The sequence below is a fragment of the Centroberyx gerrardi genome, chromosome 13 (assembly GCF_048128805.1).
Source record: "Centroberyx gerrardi isolate f3 chromosome 13, fCenGer3.hap1.cur.20231027, whole genome shotgun sequence".
Lineage (NCBI taxonomy): Eukaryota > Metazoa > Chordata > Actinopteri > Beryciformes > Berycidae > Centroberyx > Centroberyx gerrardi.
In genome coordinates, this window is record NC_136009.1 from 22,265,432 (window position 1) to 22,284,676 (window position 19,245).

A 19,245-nucleotide genomic window follows, 5' to 3' on the forward strand; every position below is an offset into this window, starting at 1 on the left:
AGGGACATCAGATTGGTTTCGGGACGTGACAGGAAGGCAGATTTTTTTTTATAGCTGCCTTTTAGCACCAGAACCTAGACTGTCCACTCAAGAAGTGTCAAGCTATAACGGATTCATATTCCCATGTTTATATCTGTTGAGTGAAATGGTGCTCTTTTTTGCAAGTACAGCAGACATGTTTTAGACTGTTAATTATGATAGCAATAGCATAGATTATTTTAGAAATCCTTTTACAGTTTCACATATGATATTGCACTCCATCACATGTAATAATCAAAAAGGAAGTTTGCAGTATGAGTCATCAGCAAGATAAGGATGTTTCAAAAGATCAGAAGTTGGCCTGCAATTTATAATCTCGACAGCAGTGTCTTTCACATCTTCCTTGAACCTATGTACTGTTAGAAACCTTGCTTTCCGATCAGGCGGTTCCAAGAACTCGGAGAGAGCCGTGGAAAGAAAAGTATTTCCATTATGTTCCAGCAGAGGCAGCTTAACTTCCCCTTTGTTCTGTCTATTGATTCTAGTGTACTCTCGCCCTGCGCGCCAAGCCAGCGAGCCACCCACCAGCTGTCCTTGCGATGTCAGGCATGTGAATGGGAGTTTGATAAAGCCACAGATGGCATGCTGGTCCCACCCCTCCATAAGTGCCATTCTTGATGTGTTGCCACCGAAATGGAGTCGATACGATTTCCACTGCCGGAGGTGCAAGATTGATTAGGACGGAGAGAACAGAAATTCCTATAGATGTTGACGAGTGTGGGTGTGTGTGTGCAAGTGCTGTGTGTGTGTGTGTGTGTGCGCACCTGTTTTTGATGGTATGTGTGTGTGTTTGTGCCTGCATGTGTATATGCGTTGTGCACGTAAAACCATGTGAGTTGCACTTCATGTACTTGTTCGTGTATCTGTGTGTGTGTGTGTGTGTGGTATATTCATATGTACTTCCTGGTAACCTCTTTTGCTGCTTCTTGTACACTAATTAGATTTTCTCTGTACAAAAGCATCACCTTTACCATTATTTTCCATTATGTTTTCAATTTTTATTCCAGAATTTCATACTGTACATAGGGCTTGATAGCTGCGCTCTGCTTCTATTAATAAAGGTGGTTGCATTGTTACAGAGGGTGAAATAACCTGCCCTGTATTTATTGATTTGTCCCAGTGGAACATCTTAATCACATATCCACACCTTTGTAATTTTAGCCGTAGCTATCTCACAAGGGAAGAAATCAAAAACAGAATGTGAGGCCCCAGTAGTCAGCTGTTGTACGTGAGGCTGAAATGCACAGTAAGACACAGAGGGAATTTAAATGCTGCTTACTGTAATTCAGCTTCATATGGTGGAAAATATTACACAAACTACAGTTACTGTTGAGAGAGCTGACAAAAATGTAGACAGAGACTGCTATTCCAAAATGTAATACATGCATTTTGGAGAAAAAAAACAATCATCACCTTAAATTTGGTATTCAAAATCTCCAAAACAGTTCAGTCTGTAAAAGTGTCATCATTTTAAGTGCATCATTTGTTTTAATTTTGTGCTTGCAATTATTTTGCAAGAGTAGGTGTCACTTTTTTCAAACGGCAGATATCTCTTGGAACAAAACTTTCCGAACAACACGAACAAACAAACTGACAAATAAATAAATAAAGTAACTTCCATTGTCAGGCAGCAGGCAGCGTTCGCTCTATCAGGATAGTGCTGCTAAAAAGAAGAGAAGGTGTTTGTTGAGACTGTAACGCTCCATATGGAAGCAGGCCTTGTAGTTTTATTTCCTTTGTTACGGTGACAGTGGAGCCAGCAGCTGCAGCTTGCTCAGTAACGGGTCAAGGACAACTTATTGTTTCAAACGCTGAGCTAAACCTGTGAAAAAACAAGACGACCTGCAACCTCTTGCTTAGATGTTCAGCTGTAAATCTGTGCGTACATTATAAATGTTACTGAAATCCACGATTCAGATAGCTGCTGTACTTTTTATAACCCTTGATTTAGAAAACAGCCGGGGGAAGAAGTATGAACCAGGCTTTGCGTCCCCATTTTTAGCCTAAACACCATTAATATTCAGATGGTTCGGAAAGGAAATGTGAAGCTGGGGATTCTATAGCGAAGCTCATCATAGATTCACTGCAATAGTATTATTTACAATGTTGAATGACAGAAAAGTTTAGTCTTCTGTCCCCGAGCAACACTATTTTGTTTTGAGTGCTCATGTTGGGCTTCAGAGAGTGTCATTGGTGAGCTGAATATGGATATTGTATTGCTAATAAGCTGAGTGTTCCAGTCTTGTTGCTGAGCCTCTTCTTTCCCAGATACTGAATACCCCTCGTCTTACGTTATGTAACTTTCTGTTGGTGCCACCAGTGCTGACAGTGGCAGAACACAAGGACTGCTCGTGTCTAAAAATGTCCGCCTAATACCCTCTCCCGAGTCTTACAAGTGAAAGGAGGAAGGACAAGGCATCGCTGTGACTTGGAACAGTGGGAAACATAACTAGCGAACAAAAATCCCCAGGTCTTTTCCTTTTTTTTTTTTTTGCACTGAAGTGTAGCCATTCAAAATATAACACCGCCTCATGCGCGCCTCCACAATTGCACCCAAAGGTCATTATCATACAATGTTCTGCTGCAGACATATGTCAGCTCAGATGTCAGCGTTTTCCCAACCATTTAAGATGGTTTTAAAATACATGAATCCATATCCATGCATATGCTCAATAAAAATGTGCATGCTGAGGCTGCCACCTTTACTTCCCCCGTCACTAAATCTGGAGCGGGGAGAGAGAAAGTTACATTACATATTCCTATGCCTGTACCCCCAAGTAAGCAGGCTATGCAGAGGAATTATGGTGCTCATTTTCCTTCTGTGGCTGAGGATGTCGATGTCGGCAATGTCTTGCACCTGCTCTTGAGGCAGAGAGCGATGGTCCCCATGCTGTTGTTCATCAACCTTTAGGGCATAATCTGTATTTTAAGTGTACGAGACTTAGATGTAACCTTAAAACTTTTTTTGCTCTAATGGCCAAATTCAGCCAAAAGCCAGGAACCGGTCTCATAAAACACCAATTTTATTGCACTAACATGTCATAAACGTAATTGTCTTCCACACACACACATTGGCCCTTAAACACTCCTCTAAAACTTCTCTTCCTGGAAGTGTCACCACAAACAGTCTCAAGTGTGCCACTCCACATTCTGCAGAGCCAGTTTAGGAGGTGAAACCTTGAGCAAAACTATTAAATCATGGAAGGCGATACAACTGTGATGCTGAATAGACATGATATTCTCATTTGGGAAGGTGGAAACATGGTTATGGGTCAACATTATTCACATCCTACGCTGTGCTTGAAAATGACAATTCACCAAGGTTTCACTGGTGGTGCTGATTCATTTTCTAATTGGTGTCAATTGACCGTCTGACACATAATCGCTTCCTGCTTCCCTCTAACAGGACACAGATCTGTGCTGAGCATGAGCTTTTGTTATTCTTATTAAAAATCATTTGTTGCTTCGTAAATAACATCCATTCCTCTTCCGTTAACTGACAGTCTATTTACTTCCCCGTTTTGGACGAATCTCAAATTAGGTCTCAAAAGCTGGTCTCAGCAAAAGACACGAGTCTCTGTCAAAAAAGGCATTCTCTGTTCTTTTCATGGACAGTGTCATTTAATGAGAGGCACTTACAGTAGACTCTAACACAATTAGGTGTTTCACTTCAACCTCAGGAGGAAAATTAATCTCTCAAATGAAATTGGTCCCGGCGCTCAATATGTCACCCAGTGGGAAGCGACTTCATTTCTATTCATTGACCCTCGATGAATTAAAGCTCATTTCCGGAACACGCCGCTTCATGGAGGCTCCCACAGCAGGACGCAGGCTTTCAACTGTACCAGCTCAGCAAACCCGCCCCTCTTCCCATTTGATTCAAGGATTAGATCCGATTATGGATTCGAGCTGGACAACCTCTGCAACAGCCGTGCAATCTCCTTTTCCGTGTCTGTTGTTAAATTTACATAAAGCTGATGGGATTTCGATTTGAGATTCCCCAGAGTCTCCCAAGTTTTATGATCACAAGAAGGATGGGATACAATACATCGGAAAAACAACCTTAGCCATCTGTCCAGGAAGGTGTCTGTTGACTAATGTATTGTTACCAGCAACTGTTACTTTAATGAATAGGCCAAGGATTGTCCTTGATAGCTTTCAAAAAAAACCATTCAATTCTTGTCATTGGGTTATACCCAGGGCAGGAAACAACCTTTATTGTCTACAAGCCACTATGGCTGGAAAATTCAAAGATTCACCAGATACTTTCAATATTTTACCAGCCAGTTATAATTTTACCATAGAGTAGGACCTGCAAAAAATGGTTGGTTACAGTACCTGCCAAAGAAATTGGTAAAGTACAGTAAATTACCAGCCACAGCCAAAATGTAATAGCATTTGGCTGGGGTTAATTTCCCACCCTGGTTGTACCTATCTACAAACAATACATTGTTTCACTGAATACACAGAGTCTTGTTTGAAATGTCATGTTTCTCCTTAATAAAATTACTACTGTTCAACAACAAGACAAAGACATGTTTTTTTTCCCTTTGGTGGAACTGTATTGTATTTAAGTGTGTATGTAAACATATTCTTTGACAGCAGCTCTCAAATGAAGAGAACCATGTGCCACAAAAGCAGAGAAATAATAAAACCAAAGTCCTTATGTATTGATAGTCCACGTCCAGGACAGGTCGGCAGCAATAGAAAACAAGTAATACATCTTTTTTGTTTTGCGTAGTCATGAAAATATCTGTTTTGTACAAAAATTAAATACAGTTACAGTATGTTACATCTTTTTTTTTCCATACAGGTGAGCTCAAGCATGACTACAAAGCCTCCAAACAGAAATACTAGAAAGGTACTTGTCAAGGGGCTCGATATTAACACGTGTGCAGCATTTGGCAAAACAATAGACACCCTTCAGCAAACTAAAATCACCAGAGTCACCAAAGCACAGGGAGGAGAAAGTGAGGGAGAGGGAAGAGTGAAGGAAAGGGAGAAAGGGGGGAAGGAGGGGGAACAAGGTAACAAGTAAGGAAGGAGGCAGTGAGGCGAGATGTTTTAAGATGTCCACTTTTTTTTTTTTTTTTTTTTTTTTTTTTTTTTTAATAATGCCAGATGATATTCAGAAATCATGTGTTTTAGTTTTGTACAGTTTGCTCTCAGAATGTGGGTAGCTCTATCTGGGCGGAGTCTCCAGTCTGCCTTCAATGAACATCAAGTATTTGCCATTGTCATAATCATAAAGCGAGGGCTCCAACTGTTTCCAGTGTGAGATTATAAGACAGCAGTGAATTCACAAGGCTAGGATTTAGCCTCACTCATAAATCCATCTATTTCCTTCAGTATACCATATCTGTGCACACCATATTGCACTTATAATGCTGTCTGTCCCCCATAAGTGTGGCCTTGGATATACAAAAGAGTCGCTTATATTGTATGCTGAGCGCACTGTCCACGTGTCCCTTGTCCCGCATGTCTTTAAGGTTGAGAGTTCATTCTCAACATGTGTGGTCTTAGGGTTTTGGCGGACTGTCTGTGAGGATGGTCGGCTGGTTAGGTCTCTCAGCAGAGGGAAACAATCAATAGAGGGAGCACTAGGAGCGGGAGAACGTGTTGGGGGCCGACGGGGGGATGATGGAGGGAGGCCTGTCCAGACAATTGGTCATCACACTCCCCGGGGCCCTGGCACCGAGCTCTCTCGCACAGGACGCCCGTGAAGCCCGGGGAACAATGGCACCGCTGATGGTGGTGGCACGTGCCGCCGTTCTGACAGCGCAGCATCGCGTTGTCGCACACCCGAGCTGCGAAGATCAAGCAAAAAGGGCGGGGGGGGGGGAGACAGGAAGGGGTGATTAATAGATCAGGCAGTGATAGCGAGGCAGAGAACATCAACAGGCAGGTTCACGGGGCACAAGCTGCCGCTTCTTGTCCTGTCTGCATCGCTCTATATCCTAAAAACACAGCTGACACATCAGCAAGGGTGAAGCCAAGGACTTTTGTGGAGGAGCGTGGCGAGGAAGAGGAGACAGATAAGGAGGGCACGTACTGTATGAATACTGGAATGCAGCCCACAGCCTTTGAAAAACCTTTGCATGGGTGTGTGAATGATTGTTTATGACAGTGACCACAGTAAGACGTTCCACGGATATTTTTAGGAGCACCGCAGGGACCTCGGAGCAAATAATCCTGCCGAAACAAAAGAGCAAATAAACCATGGCAGCGATGAGGTGAAATTAATAATGAGTGAATCGGGGGATGCCAGAGTATTGTTGGACTGACGCAACCCCTCTGTAGAATAGCAGAACTGAATTTTTGCCTTCCTATGGCACAATGGCACTCAAAGAATAGAAACGGGAGAGAATAGGGTGTACATGTGCATCCTCTGTTTATTAACCTCCTACCTGGCTCCCCCACACCACTACTGCCTTTGATATGCAAATAGGCTTTAGCAGGTTATTTTCTTCTCTGCAGTTAACCTTACAGAAAACAATGTAAGACTGTTTGAATGAAAGGATGTGATATACAGGGCTGCACTGTTGCAATGCCGACTGCCCATTGCTTTGTTTTGATATAGACTGATTAGGACTACATAAGCTAATATTCACATTTCTCGACAAAAACTCACGACTCAATTATCCTAGGAAGCCTCTCTGCTTGCAGAGGTGAAATCCAGGAAGAGGTAATATTTGCCAAGAGATTTCAGTATAATTGGATATCCCTTCCTGCGTAAATAGTAATCAAATTTTTGGTTCTCTGTAATGTGGCTCATGCGTCAGAATAAACTCAACAAATAATCATTGCCTGTGCCAAAACTGATTAAAAAGGCATTGGCATTGCATTTAACTTGATAACACCCCCACCCCACAATTCATGCACGCACACACACACACACACACACACACACACACAAACACGCACACACCACACCTCTACTGTAATGTCGTTTAAAGGAAAAATCTGCTCCCTTATATTGTTATGTATCATCAATCTGTAATGTTCAGTGCATTCCAGGGGTTATTTTGTGATGAAGTGTTATAATTTACTTTTTTGGTAAACCCACTTTTCTTCAACCTGCCTCGTCTACGTCTGCTTCAGTCAGTGTATTCCTACATTTCCCAGAATGCCTTTCAACAACCCCCAGAGAAGGGGCATGAACTTGTTGCGTTCAACTGTTATAACGGTTATTATACATGTAGCAATAGCATAATAAGAGCAAGAGAGCAAGAGATTTTCCAGTCAGTCACGCTGACTGGAAAATTGGTCTCTCTTCCTCTTCTACGATGAATTTCTCCCTGTGTGATTGTTGAACGTTGGCGCACAATGGTGAGTCTAGAAAGAAGCCCTCGCTCTTTGATTCTGAGGAGCTGACATCAAAATCTGACATTTACTGCTGATGTTTTATATGCAGTATAGTTGAAAATGTTCTGCCATCAAACCCTATTGTAGCTGCGCTGGAAATATGACATCACGTCCTCTGCGTTTGGCCATTTATACACAGGAATAAGAAAAAGACACCAGCAAACTATAAGAAAACAGACCCAGATATGCAAGGATTTTTCCTTTAAGACTACCCTATTCAAAGATGTGCATATTCCACCAGTCCTGCTAAATTTTCCATGGGTCTAATTCTGGCTCTTGTGCGAAACTTCTCAACAGATTGACTGAATCTCCATTGTCTAATCTACAAGTTAACTTTGTTGCCTGTGGCTGGAGGATTATCTGTGTGCTCAGTGTCCTCCAGAAGACCCCCAGGGCCACTGTCTTTCTGGAAGCATCTGTAGCCCAATTAAAGTGCTTTATACGCAAGCTCAAGTCCTTGGTGTCTTTGAGCCACAGGCCCTGCTGTTTTGACTTTTTAATATTGCAGTGTCAAATGAAGCCAATTGTTCTGTGTCACTGGCAAAAGATCTTACATGGAGCCTCACATGGAGATTTGTTATGTGTGAAATAGTGTAAGGTAGCAGTTGGTCCTTCAAATCCTTCAAGAAAGCATGAATGTATTATAATATTGCTTAAATAGATAAATAGATAGATACAGTATATATGTATTTAAGCAATATGTATGGCCATATTGCTTAAATAGATATGCTTATACTGTATGTATGTATCATATACATATATACATGCATATGATCTATGGATGCCTAAATATATCCTATATATCATAGATCATATCATATGATAGATTTACTTTTACCTTTAGTCATTTTTAACTAAAGTCACACAATGGTCAAATTTCCAGCCATGTCTGAAAGTGTACATGGAAACAGCAAAAATATTTAATAACACAGTGAGCATTAATAATGTATTTATGTATACGTACTTTTGAAACAGGCTAAAGTGCATGTATGTATATAGATATGTAGATAGATAGATAGATAGATAGATAGACGTGATATAACCATAATATCATTCTTTCGTGAAAGATTTTCTACAGTACAATGTTACACGCAGAGCAGGGTTGACGTGTTGCGATGACAAAGCTGACCTGTCTGACATCACCAGCGTTCGGACCTGAGCTGGCAGCAAGTGAGAACGCTGCAATTCAACTGCTGGCTAAGGACCAGCACACTCTCTCAGAGACATATGTGCACCTCACACCTCTGTCAGATGTGTGACATTTTAGAGGGGTAACTGTTCTGACAGATCCATTCTTGGGCCATGGTGTTGCACGAAACAACGTGGAGAAAATTCAAAACAGCACAGTTGTGGCAGATAGGAAGGACACAGAATTGGATTAAATTTCATATTGCTATTTGCGTGATTGAAATGCCTGGGATCCAAGTGAAATGCCATATTGTCTTGTCTTGTCTTATCTCACCACAGCACACCACACACCATACCTTACCTTACCTCAAATAGACTGCCAATTGTATAATTATGTCAATTAATGCACATTTTCTACCATAATACTGAGAACAAATAAAGGTAAACATACAATCTCTTCTGTTGTGGCTTTTGAGAAAAGATCTGGCAGTCTGTTTATGTCCTAAACATGCCCATGCAGTTCTCTAATCCTCTCGTCTCCGTGAACTGATGTCCTCAGATACTCTGTGACTGAAATTTCTGAGATATGGCATCTCACAGCATGATATCAGGATGAAAGTTACAAATCAATGTCCTGGACTGTAGCCCCTGTCACTCCACTTTTGTGGAAGATCTCGATCTTATGTGGTAGAACTAAAATGTATTGGATAGCCAACTCCTTAAATATAACAATTCATATCAACTGATCTGATATAACAGGAATCAGTGAGTTTTGTTACAGTCATGGTACCACTATGGAATGTGAAGCCTGTAAAGGGGGTTATTAGAGGGGGAGAGAGAGAGAGAGAGAGAGAGAGAGAGAGAGAGAGAGAGAGAGAGAGAGAGAGACCCATCAAGATCAATGATCTTTTTTTACAACGGAGACCCTGTATCACCATTTAATTACACACAGGAAACCATTAAAAAAATCATCATAATTAATAAATAATAATTTAATATATTTAAAAGGCCTTATAGATTCACCAGTGCAATTAACTATAACTGGAGACAGTTTTCAGATACAGGATCTGCTAATTATATGAATAGTGTTGCTTCAATTACATTTGATCAATATCTTTTGCTATGATGTCAGGGTGAGCTGAAACCCAAGTTCAGCCATGCCTCCTGTTATCACATTAGCATGAAGGCTTCCCCATTAGTCACGACTGCAGGCTCATAAGTTCAATACAAACTGTCAGCTGCATAGTAGCACTTGACAGCGGCAGTGATACAGTTCTGCATCCAGAGGTGGAAAGAAGCCTGAACTATTTTACTCAAGTTGAAATGCTGTCACTTTAGTTAATGCTCATCAAGTCAGAAGAGGAGTACTTAGCTAGAAAATTAAACAGTAGTTCACAAAAAATTAGTCACTTTGAGTCAATAGGATTTGTGCATATTCCTAAATGCTTGCTTCAAAAAAGAATGGATCATTAATTTTGATGGTCTAGTACCAGCCAAGCAAGTTTTGGGGATGGTTTGTGTTCAGCTCATATCCACAAAACAATAGTATCTAATATGGGAGGTAAAGTCATGACTCTAACGATATAAATTAAACTGACTTAACTAAGTAGAAGTAGTTAAAATAATCACCCATTAGTCATTATTAATTATTACTACTTAAAGTGGTAATCTGCGAGATTCAGATTTTTTTATTTTTTATTTTATTTTGGCAACGTCTTTCCTGGCAAGTGATCATTTGCACTGCACTTCCCGGAGATCACCTGTCAATCAAACAGTGTCTCCAGTACTGTGACGTGTTTTTCCTTGAATTTTCTGTTGATGGAGTTTGAGTTTCTCTAGGTGGCTACAGCTCTCTTCTTTGTCTGTTCAGCCACGGTGGCTATCGCTGCTCATGCTAACTGCCCAGTTCTTCTTCTGTTTATTCCTAACAAACTGCTGTTTCTGCTGCTGGAAACGTAAAACACATCACCTCCTGCGCTCCAGTGGATTTTTCCCAGGAAAGAGCTACCAGACACCAGACGTTTAGAACAGCTTTCATGAACTGGCCACAGGTTGAATCTAGTGCTGAAAAGATTAGTCGATTAATCGATTAGTCGACTGACAGAAAATTAATCGATTAGAATTTTGATAATTGATTAATGGTTTTATTCATTTATCAAGTAAAAACACCAAAATTTGCTGGTTTCAGCTTCACAAATGCTAAGATTTGCTGCTTTTTTTCATTTCATATCATTATAAAATGAATACTTTGGGGTTTTTGAGGCTGCCGATCGAAAGAAAGAATACATTTTAGAAGAAGCAATTTTAAGAATCACTTTGGGCTGTGGTAACTTGTGATGGGCATTTGTTATTATTTTTGACTTTTATAGACTAAATCATTAATTGATGACTTAAAAAAAAGGATAGATTAATCAATAATGAAAAAAAATAATCGTTAGTTGCTGCCCTTGTTGAATCACTATTGTGTTATATCAATCTGATAGAGAGTAGTAAAACAAACATTTATGTATATGAAAATGCTGAGGTTTATTACTTTAAAACATAATTCAAGTTGAAGTAGAAATGCAGATTTTTAAAAATATTCAGTGTTATTTTTGTAATTTGCTCAAGTACACTAACTAGAATATTTGTAAGTGGTTACTTTCCACCTCTGACTGCAGAAAACATGGGAATATTTTCATAGGTGCGTCACGTTCTCAGCTCTGCAGGGAGAGAAAAGGGAAGGAGCCAGTGAAGATTCCCTCACACCCTCCCTTGATCCTGGAAATCCTAAAAGTCCGCTTTTAATTTCTCTCTTCTGGCTGTGAGAGCAGTGGCGCAGACGCGACTCAACACTCACTACACAGGATATCTGGGCCTGAGGATTAGCTGGAGATAGCTGGAGATCAATCTACATAAACCCCCCTGGAGCCTCTTCTCTCCTTCCCTCTCCTTCTCCCCTTCCCTTTTTTTTTTTTTTTCCTGTGAACATGGCAGAAAGGGTGCATCCCCAGAGAGCATTCTGGGTAATTAAAAAGAGGGCATGATCAAAGAGGCTAGCAGGCTGTGGAGGTGGTGATCATGAGGCATGTGGTCCATTCCCTACAGTATTCACACAACAAAGGTCTGCCTTGTAAGGGCCAGTGTGTTTGTGTGCATGGGGAATGAAGGTATACAGGGCACAGCTTTGAAAAATACCCCACTGCACCCTACTATTTACATATTGTACATGACACCTTTTTGTTTTTTCAAAATTGCCAATCTATAAGTAATGTATTTTTCTTTGTAGTGTTATTACCATGCTGAAGTTTGAAGTTACAAAGCCTATAAAGCCTACCTTGGTTACGATTTGCAACACCAAGAGATGAAGCATTTGCTCGATCTGTGTAAAAATGGGAAAGATCATAAATTACATTGGGTCGTCATATAGTTCATGCTGTGATGGATTTAATGCACAGGGACAGCATGCATAGATTCTCTTGTTTGTCCCAATAATCGTAATGCCATCTGGGCCGATTTGCTTTAGAAAATGTGAAATCTGCCATGTGTGTCTGAAGTACTAAATGAGCTCATGTACAGGACTCTGCATGCAGCACGGATGAGTGTATTTTTCACAAGACAAAGGCAGAGAAATGTACATATCGCTCGTTGCTTTTGCTATCAAGTGTGAGGAGTCACCTTCAGGCATCAACATGCATAGGGTATATCATCTGTCTAAGATGCATGGTGGGCACCATGTCTTCACAAAAAATGGTTTTCTTTTCTCTGGCTTAGGGCAAATATCTCTCTGTGTCAACTATTCTGGTGTGGAAGGGAGAAATCATTCACGATAGTGCTTGTGCCAACAGATACACTGGCCCAACAATGTAAAACTGCTATTCATCATGCACTGCAAAAAAATGTCAATTTTAACAAGACATTTAATCTTGTATTCAGTCTTAAAATCGTATTTTTCTTAAAACAATGTCAATGGGATGATATAATTCCACTTGTTTCCGATGCAGTTTCACTTGATTCAGGTGTTTTCTAGAAAATAGAAGCAAGATATATAGTGCAAGATAAATAGAAACAAGATAGATAGTGTCACTATCTTGCAACACTCCATTAAAAAAAGGACATTTTCAATTTCAGTTCTTGAAACAGGCTGATTTGCATTAAAAATAAGTAAAATGACCTCACCACCAAATTTTTTGACTTGCTTTCATAAACTTAAGACATTAAGACTCAATTCTAGATTAAATGCCTCGTTCAGATGGATGTTTTGTGCAGTGTGGAAAACATATTGATGAACAATAATGGTAATGCACAGTGGTATTTTTCACACCAAGGTCAATATCATCAATCAAATGAGTGTATGCCATTACCAAAAAAGAAAAAAAACCGATTCAAGTGGATTAGCCAGCATGCCAATTTGAAAAGCTTGATGAACTTACGCACTGGTCCATGACTACTGGGAATACCTGTGAAGAGAGCACACAGACAACACAGCATTAAAGCAGGGACTTGAGCTCATCTTTACCCTTCAACATTTGTCATGAAACTGCACAAAACAACATTTTTTTTTTGCTTGCCTTGAATAATTCAAAGCCAACCAACACTTATCCAATAAATCTCCAGCATGTCCACTGATTAGCAGCAGTCGTGGCTCCGTTGACCACGGCATGGCCCGACACCCGCCTTCCTCTGATGATAATGACAGGTTTGGGACTGACAAAATGTCAACAGAATCAAAGCTCGAGCTACTGTAATTTTCTTCTCATCAGTGTTTTCATCCCAGCTTTAGGCTTTCAATGGCAATGGTTTCATGTTTGGCATAAACACTGTGTGTGAATTGTTTTCCTTAATCTGTTTATGCTTCTCTCAGTAAGTAGATAATGGTAATTTGCGGTAACATCTTAGGACACAGACCTGGCTCAGACAGTATCTGCAAATAATTCATAGTGTTTGTTTTAATCTACTTAGAGTGCCAGAGGGGTGGGGTTTACCACATCATGAAGGTTTATTTTACAAAGTGTCAGGTGACTTGTCAAACAAATAAATAAAAAAACGAAGACTTTAAAAGATTTCCCTGTGATTGTCTAAAATATCTAGCACTCATGCTATTGGCCAAATCTCACCCGTCTGGCACCTGGATAAACCAAAAGAAACCATGGACCCTGGCAACATCTGAGAACTGGAACTGACTCAATGATGCGGCCTTTGTCTGAAATTAATACAATGATTATATATAATATCTGGCTGTGGATCCACCTCTCCCCTTGTTTGAGGTTACTGTCATCAGCCGATGGTTCCTGCCCTACAATTAGTGCAATTTCGGATCCTTTTCACAATCTCCACTGTGTTGTCTTTAGGCAAATGAGAGACCATCCGTCCGTGATTATATTTCATTAGGGGTTTCACTCTGTTTGCTCCCTATTCATCACTTGATCACCAGTTTGGGGCAGTCACAACAACTGCTGGCAAGTGCGCACTACTGCTGCAGCTAAGGGAAAAACACAGTGTTTAAGCCCTCTGTAAGGGGCATTTGCCAGAAAGGAACCTGTAATTCCTAAACCAATAGTTTTGCTGCCTGGGAAATGGAGGGCAAACTATATTGCCCTTTCAAGCCCGAACACATTCGACAGTCCTATCAAACTCTCAGCCCCAACCCCTTCTTAACCTGGAAAGCTGCTCTGCAACACAAGATGACTTGACGCTCCCTGCAAAGTGGACTGTCAACATAATTCTAGAAGTGATTTCTCTTCTGCTCTGCAGGTAACTTGCAGATTTTTTCCCCCTTTTTCTTCCAGGGAAACCTTAGATTTGGTATGGAATCACTCTCACCCAGGCTCTACCGCTGACAGCTATGGCCCCTAGCAACACAGGGCTCCATTTTGGGCTTTGACTTATTAGATGAAGGGTCACGTACCCCCATATATCTGCATGTGCAGGATCTGAATATGTAATAGACCTTGTCCTGTCCCTACCTGTGAGATAAATGACTCCGATGATTAAAGAGGAAGACTTGATGACAGATGAAAGCTATTAAACCATAATTACATTTTGCACGTTCAGCATATTTGTCTTGATACGAGGGCTGTATGTTTAATATCCTCATAGGAAATATGAGCTTCGCATTATGGATAAAGGCATGTTATGGGGTCGGGCTTTACTTATGAGAGAAATAAAGATAATTCAAGACAAAAGTGTGTTCACTCAACACCTGGGGGACCAATATTGTTACGTCACTGCTGTATGCAACATTATTGCATTTTATGCCACTGCCAAACAAGTGCTAATATTGCTTTTGATATGGCTAGACCTTGGTTTCATCAGTTCAGTGCAGATGCGGCCAAGTGTTGGATTTTTTAATAACGGCCTGTCAATCTGACAATGAGCACCACATTGCAGGGAGACTCATAACACAGGAGAGGTGCAGGGGGAAATCCAGCAATAACTCCTTAGAGTTCACAAACATTCCCGCAAACAAACTCACACACACAATCAAACACATTGCACATGCATGTATACACACACAGTTTTGTGCACACACACACACACACACACACACAACCACAAACTCATAAAAACGCATGCTCATACAAATGACTGCATACATCCTCCCATTCATCAACAAATAACCCAGAGAGGAGCAAGAACAAGAAGCACAAAACTCACACAAAATCAGTGGATCAATAGCAATATCACATCTCTGTACACATCTAATCAGAGCCCTGTGTCCAGGAATTCAATTCAGACAATCAAACTGAAACACTGCTGTCCATCCCAGTAGACTGCTATCAAGAGAGTTCCTGACTTGAGGGTTGAATCAGTGTGAGTGGAGGACCAGAGGGTGAGCCTTCCACCATCTGGCCGAGCCTGGCCGTCCACCACCTCATCCCTGAGTGGCTGTATTAGATTTATTGAGGCAATGAGCCCCCTGCCTCAGGCATGGGATTTGATAAATGTGACTCAACTCCCCTCCAAGATTAGAATGGGGATAATGCAAAAGAGCACCTTCTGCCTCAGAGAGACCATGTGAAGAGGCAGCATTAGTTCACGCTTGTCATGGAGTCAGGGTAGGAATGCTCAACTCCACGACAAGGTATTGATGGGATTGCTATTCACAGTGATTTAATACTGAAGGAATGAAATACGGCATGACCGACCAGTGGTGCAAAGTCACCACAAAGACACAAAAACATACATGCAAGTAGTGGATACATATATTGCTAATGATGATTGTCAAAGTCTTGTTAGACAGTAAGAACATGTACAACTTAATGCTCACACATGCACCACTCTCCCTAACCCTAACACCCCCCCCCCCCCCAAAAAAAAAAACAAGAACAAAAATAAAACAAAACAAAAAAACCCAATAAAAATTAATTATGATAAAAATGACATGCTAGAGCCATTACATTTAGATTCCCATCCAAACCACATTACCTTAAACAAATTTACAAATAAAAAAAATGTAAAAAAAACCCCAAAACAAATGTGCTTTGTATTTTCGTCATATTAGCCATGTTGACATTTACCTATTTGGCTGTCTCTGCTGTAAACGGATTGTAAAATGGTAGGAATTAATAACATTGTATTGCTACCAGGCTGGTGATGTCACTAGTGAGTTAGTTGCACCCTGCAAGCACCCAAATGGCCAGTGTGTATCTACAGTATTTAGATACTTACATATATTTGCTGTTCCTTTGGGGATGGGGAGGTAGGAGCCCACACTCCAGGCCCTTCCATGGTAGTGCCTCTTACAGCGGCCGCAGTCTGGTCCTGTGGTGTTGTGCTCACACTCGCAGCCCAGCTTCCCCTTGTCAAACACACAGCTGTTGGCATGCAGGTTGCACTTGCACCTGAGACAGAATGATAACAACAAAAGCAGGAGACGTGAATAGGCATCAGTATGAACCCATTCAATCAATAACTTCAGGAGGGAATGCACAAAGTCTGCCCTTGCTGTGGCGTTTATTTGTGCCTTTCAAATTTTTTGACAGGGGTAAATTGAAATCCTGGTGGGTTATCTGACTTGGATCGTGCCTCCACAAAGCTTCATTATGCTCTCCTTTAAAAAAACAAGGCCTCATTTGTCGCTGCCCCCATGGAGAGAACAGCGAAGCGAATAAGGTCACTTTTGCCACTCTGAGAGCTAAATGAAAGGCGCTCTGTAAGATTCGCTAATTGAGCACAAAACAGGGATCTGATAGAGTTGATAGTTTGAAGAGAAGCCAGACAGCCTCAGAAATCTCTCTTTCTTTCCTCTTTTCTTTCTTTCTCTTCAAAGTTACTGTGATATGTGGCAAGGAAACCTGCAGGCAGGAAACCCTACTGGTCGGCGGTGCTGGTTTATTAGACAGAGAACTGTGGCAGACCTGACAGATGCTCCTGACAGGAGAGAGGAGAAGGGCTGGAGGCTTTCGACAGTCAACCGAACCCTCCCCCTTTTGACCACATGAAGAAAGCATGCTGGTTTCTCCTGGCTTGTGGAAAAATAAAGGTTTGGTAACAGTTTGAGTCTCACATTTGTAAAGGTTTAAAACCCTGGATGGACAGAGAGTACTTTGTATGTTGGGGGGGAATATAACCTATTTCACTTTACTGAAGGGTGTGTTTACTCTCGGTGAAGAGCTCTATCAGAAACTGTATAGGCTGTTTGTTGTCACATGAGATATAGCGGTTTCATATTCCATATGTATTCCAAATATAATTCTCAGTATTTGATTTTATTCCCAAGGAGGTAAAAGGTTACAACTGGTGACCTCAGCTTCTTCGGAGGGGGGAGGCGATACTGAAACAGTCGGGGGGAGACTATCAAGTAGATCTGACACACTACCTCTCCCCAGGGGTTTGGTCAGCTCAAGGTTTCATATCATGCCTATGTTTGTTTTTACAAAGTGCTTCCGAGGGAAGATTTCTCCCATTTGAGACCTACGAGGTAAGGATCTGTTGCCAACATCCCCAGTGAACATGAGACAGAGAAATTACAGTACCAGTCAGAAATACATCCATTCTAATTGACTTTGTGGCCTTCCTGTGACATCTCACATTAATGATAGATAACTGCTGGAAACAAGGGAAACTACAGCCTGTTCTACCGAGACGCATCAGTAGCCAGGTATGGCCTATAAAGAAGATTTAATTTATGTAAATTAACATACGGCTTCTATCTGACAAAAACACATATATATGAAAGAAGCAGGTTAAAAAAAAATACGTATTTTCTGAAGGTGTCCTTGATTTTATTCAATGAAATATATATGATGAAAGGTGCTCACTTGATAGCAACAAAGCCCACTCTCCTTTCCTAACATCCAATCCAGATTTCATCATACAGTATGTGCTGGCCTAAAATAGCACAAGGGATAGTTACATCAGAGCCTGTGTATCTGTGTATCAGTACAGCCCACATATTTTTTTAAATGATACAATAGGGTTTTAATGGGCTTTATTCATGGCCCAAGGGTCATGAATCTCACTCAAACCTTGAATGAACGTGTAAACTTTAGAAAATGATAATCACCAGCACTGCAGTTAGGTGGTTTTCCAGTGATATTCGAGCTGAAAACAACATTTAAAGACTATCTATGAAAAAAATCACCATCCTTCCTCAGGTGAAGTGCTGTCTTCCAGTATTAGCTGCTATAGTGGATGCGACTGAAGACCTGCCCAGATTCACAGAAAGTAAATGCTAGTGCTTCTAACCACGCGTTCCCTATAGTCCTTAACTTTTTAATCAATTAAAGTCCCTGCTCCATAAAATTAATGACTGGGTGTAGCTCCTCTGCCATGCAGACAGCAGCAGCTCCCTGAAGTCAAGAGCAATGAGATTTGACCTTCCACTTAATTAAAAACCAGCAAAATCTGGATCATCAGGCCCAACCCGTGCGGGTAGCACGCTGATAGAGTAGAGGATATGGACACAGGGGAACTCTGGGATGCGATGCTTTTGCCGCTGGCATTGTCATATTGAAATCAGAGAGTTCTTCTGTCCCCGGTCACAACAGGGAAAAGGTCCCTGTACGTCCAGCCTTTTGAACTGGCACCATTACAAAGGCACATTTCATAAAGTTTTAATGACCTTTTATCCTGTGCTCAGCCTGCTAGCAATTGGTATTATCCATTATCCAAACAAGTGACCCCCCCTCAGGACCAAAAAAATCATGTAGCCCCTCTGTCCTTCCCCTCACTTCCACTTCTTCAGCTAGGGATAAAAATGTTATGCTATTGGACAGTCTGAAATGGCTACTCTTTTGGATTAAATGTGTGTGTATTATTTGTGTGTGAGAGAGAAAGAGTGGGGAGGGGGGTCACTATTAGACTGACTTAACATCACACAGGGTTGTATTGATGTTTCATCTAATTACCAGTATTGTCGTGACCTGTTATAAATGGCCTCCTTTAAGCCTCACATTAAAAAAAACAAAAAAAACAGGAGACAGTAGCCTGGATTTATTGTACTTGGTGAATAATGTGACACAGACTCTAATTCTGATTCTGATACACTCAGTTTTGCCCTGTGAATAATATGCTAAATGTAACAATGAACCAATCCATTTAAAATAAAGCAGCAGAGGAGTAAGGGGAGGTGAAGGGCTAGTTTACGTTGACATTGTGGAGTAGACAGCAGCAGCACCCTGTGTCTTCTCCTCTGGCTGCTGCCTAACCTTGGTTTCTCCTGGATGCTTCGCACTGTGTTGACAGGCTCACTGTGTCTAACACAGCTTTTCTTCCTCGTAACAGCTCCTA

General features: G+C 41.1%; 1 protein-coding gene across 1 annotated transcript in view; it reads right to left on the reverse strand.

Annotated features, from left to right (window-relative positions):
- Positions 1 to 5,607: 5,607 nt before the first annotated feature.
- LOC139924068 (netrin-G1-like) overlaps positions 5,608 to 19,245 on the reverse strand; it is a 45,576-nt gene continuing 31,938 nt past the window's right edge. Inside the window, exons 3-6 of the mRNA XM_071914994.2 lie at positions 16,183 to 16,355; positions 12,945 to 12,971; positions 11,849 to 11,893; positions 5,608 to 5,846 (exon numbers count right to left, since the gene is read on the reverse strand). Of these exons, the coding sequence (XP_071771095.1) occupies positions 5,608 to 5,846; positions 11,849 to 11,893; positions 12,945 to 12,971; positions 16,183 to 16,355 (484 nt within the window). The remainder of the gene's footprint in view (positions 5,847 to 11,848; positions 11,894 to 12,944; positions 12,972 to 16,182; positions 16,356 to 19,245) is intronic.